The sequence below is a fragment of the Belonocnema kinseyi genome, chromosome 3 (genome assembly GCF_010883055.1).
Source record: "Belonocnema kinseyi isolate 2016_QV_RU_SX_M_011 chromosome 3, B_treatae_v1, whole genome shotgun sequence".
Lineage (NCBI taxonomy): Eukaryota > Metazoa > Arthropoda > Insecta > Hymenoptera > Cynipidae > Belonocnema > Belonocnema kinseyi.
In genome coordinates this window covers 96,474,417-96,477,831 of record NC_046659.1, presented here as the reverse complement: position 1 = coordinate 96,477,831, position 3,415 = coordinate 96,474,417, and the positions used below count along the sequence as shown (strand labels likewise).

The window sequence follows — 3,415 nt, the reverse complement described above, 5'->3', positions numbered from 1 at the left end:
GGGCGCATACTTTGAATAAAATATTTGTTATCATTCTCTTGAAATAAATGTGTTTTTTTCTTGAAAAAATACTGGTTTCATATGTATACACCTGGTATGTTTCTGATTTATCGATAAAGCTTTTATATATGTATTAAGACTATCTAAAAAAAATCCCAGTGGATTTTATTAATTCCAAAAAATGTATTTTGTTATAACTAAATTAATAACGAAAAGTAATTTTTCGGGATTGCCCTAGCAGATTGAGTGAACGGAAAGTATACTCTACAGAGTATGCTTATAGTAACTGCATATACAGGGTGGACACGCTGGGGCTTACATACATAGCGAGTTGAATGCTACCCAAATTGCACAACAGCAGGGGAGAAGCCATTATACAGGGGTATTTTCATATTTCGCGCCTTTAAAGTTGCATTCGGATCGGCCATTCGGCCGAAATTTCAAACGGCTATGTTCAGATTCACCTGTTTTCCCTAATCGATATCAGTAAATGTAGGCAATGTTAATTTAAAGTTTACGCATTTAATATTTCATTCACTTTATTTGAAACATATCCTGTCTATTCATAACATACCTTTTTATGCAGTAAAAATAAGCGTTAAACACCATTCACTCTTCGCCCACTGGAAGCACAGAATATTATTACTATTTTATAGTATTTGTCACTTAGCAGTCATTCTATAATGTTATTGGCACAGAAAAAAAATGACGTTTACTTCTCAGTTCACATGTCTCACTTCATTATAAATTAGACACTTTTATTATTTGTAATTACTATATAACATAACATATATTGTTTTGACACTTGTAACCGTTTGAAGTTTCGAACGCAACCATGGAAACTATCATAAACTTGAACCGAAGATGCACGGACTTGACCGAATGGCCGATCCGAATGAAATTTTGAAGGCGCGAAATATGAAAATACTCCTGTATAATGGCTTCTCCTCTGCTGTTGTGCAATTCGGGTAGCATTCAACTCGCCCTGTATGTAAGCCCCGGCGTGTCCACCCTGTATGTAGATACTATAAGGATAGGAAGATATACACGTTCCAGGATTTGCACTTTTTCTGTTCCCGTTTGGGGATTTTTAGACGGAGGAAAAATCGCGTATTCGTAGGAATACAAATTCTTAATTTTTCTGAATTCAACGCTTATTACCGGCATAGTATCCCTTCCGTATCATGCAAGAAAAACTCAAAAAAACTGCAACATCAACTTTGAAATTGGAGAAATTCCGATTCTACGTTAAAATTTCCTACAGAAGGTCACGGAATCATCACAATAGTTTTTTTTGTAACGGTAAAAAGTTAAAAAAAATATAAGACGTATAACGCCTGTTGACAGCTACTTACAGGCGATGCGTTTGAAGTATAGCAGTCAACAGGCGTTATACGTATCATATATTTTTAAACTTTTTACAGTAGCAAACAAAACTATTGCGATTATTCCGTGACCTTTTATAGGAAATTTTAACGCAGAATCCAAATTTCAACAATTTAAACGATGATTTTTCTGCTTTTTCGAGTTTTTTAAAAAGGAACCGAATGGGGCCTTTACGGGTACTTTGTAGAACCTCCATTCATTTTCTTCGGTCCGTCAGGGAGGATACTCTGTAGAGTATCCTTTCCGTTCACTCGGTCCGCTAGGGTGGTATGTTTAGGTAATTTAATTCAGGATTTTGGCACACAATGTGAAAGAAATTAATACTTCATTGCAATTGATTGAAAATAGATGCTATTTGTACATTTTTAAACTTTTTTTACAAACAAATTCATAGATTGGATACTTTTCTCAATTTTTGTACGGCATCAACTAATAATGTCCTTCCAATTATTCTTCGCTAGCTATAATAATTATCAAATTTTGAACAATTATTGACGATTTAAGCAATATTCATAAACAAATTAAGATCTTTTCTATTTTTAAATAAATAAGCTCAATTTTTTACGGATTCGACTACAACTGGCAATCCAATCTCTTTTTGGAAATTTTCAATAATCATTATTTATTTGAACAATTTTCATACACAAATTCACTGCAATGTGTAAGTTGATCATTTTAGTTGATTAGATAAATATTTAAACAATTATTATTGACATCTTTTCATTGGTGAAGACGTGTATAGATAGTGTATAGAAATGGTATAAAAAGGGATATTTGCCAAGAGACTTTCAGCTCATTCATTTGAAAGAGTACATTTTTCCATTAAAAAATAGCTGCAATATGAAGTTGTTAAAAAGCAAATGCTAAAAAAAATAACAGCCTTTGTCCATTTGTAAAGTAACATAGCAAAGAGTTGTCGTTAAGACATTCTTGGTCGAATCCGTAAAAAAACGATTCGTTGAAACAAAGCCAGACTTTTCATTTTCTTACGAACCTTATTTAATTATTTAATAACATTTGTAAATTTTCAAAGTATTATAGCAAAGAGTGATGAAGAATATTCAAACTGTTAATTTTTTGAAAATAGACAATTAATAATTAGCAAATAGCATCTATTTCCAATTAATGGTAATGTAAAATTAATTTCTCACACATTTTATGCCGATACCCTGAATTTCAAATACTTAAACATTGCTAATTCCAAAAAATGACTTTTGGTTTCCCCTACTATATGATTCCAAAATTTTTTTCTCGTACTCAATTTAATGAAAAAATACTTTTAAAAACATTTTGCCTAACATTTAATAATTTTGTTCCTAACAAAAAATACGAATACTTTTACAATCTTAAGATTAAAAAATATCGATTTTTTGCATTATCTGTCAATTGCCTCAAGTTGTAGAATTTCTATTTTCGTAAAAAGTAATTAATTTATTGCTTACTCACTTAAGTATATTTTTAATTTGTAATAATTATTGCTTTACTTCAAACTTTTATTTTTGGGGTTTGCAAAATAATATCTATTCCTTAAAAAACTAATAAACATACCTGTGACAAAAATATTTTCGCCGTTGTAAAATTGCTGAATTTCTGACATAATAACGAATTTAAATTTTTAAATGTTGAAAAAAGCACTGAAAATTTAGAAGTTTTCTTATCGCAAAATATTAGTTGTTTTTACTTCGCTTAGCGTATACTCTCCTAATGTGCTATCATCGACTGACTGAATTATATTTATACTGAATATTAACAAAGATGTAGCTTTGTGAAAAAATTAGATTGATTGTTGTGTGGGAAATATTAATATTCATTAGGCAGCTCAGTGGTACCAACAGGGGGGAATAGGTCAGGCTGACGTCCGACCTATTTGATCAAGGAAGTTAGGAAACATATCTTCAAAAAAAGTAAAATACAATATTTTTTAATTTATAAATATTTTTTAATTTCTTGAAAAAATGATTGTGATTATATAATTTATTCGAACATTCAGGGCGTGTTGAACCTTAACCATCTGCAACCTAAAAATTGT

The 3,415-nt window shown here is 30.7% G+C and overlaps 1 protein-coding gene across 2 annotated transcripts in view; it reads right to left on the bottom strand.

The window, feature by feature from the left end:
* Window positions 1–3,087, bottom strand: part of LOC117169230 (fatty acyl-CoA reductase wat-like) — a 91,909-nt gene extending 88,822 nt beyond the window's left edge. The window contains exon 1 of one of the 2 annotated variants that reach the window (XM_033355493.1): window positions 2,935–3,087. In XM_033355493.1, the coding sequence (XP_033211384.1) occupies window positions 2,935–2,983 (49 nt within the window). In that variant the 5' untranslated portion in view covers window positions 2,984–3,087. The remainder of the gene's footprint in view (window positions 1–2,934) is intronic. The other variant, XM_033355494.1, reaches the window with a different exon arrangement.
* Between the last annotated feature and the right edge of the window lie 328 nt (window positions 3,088–3,415).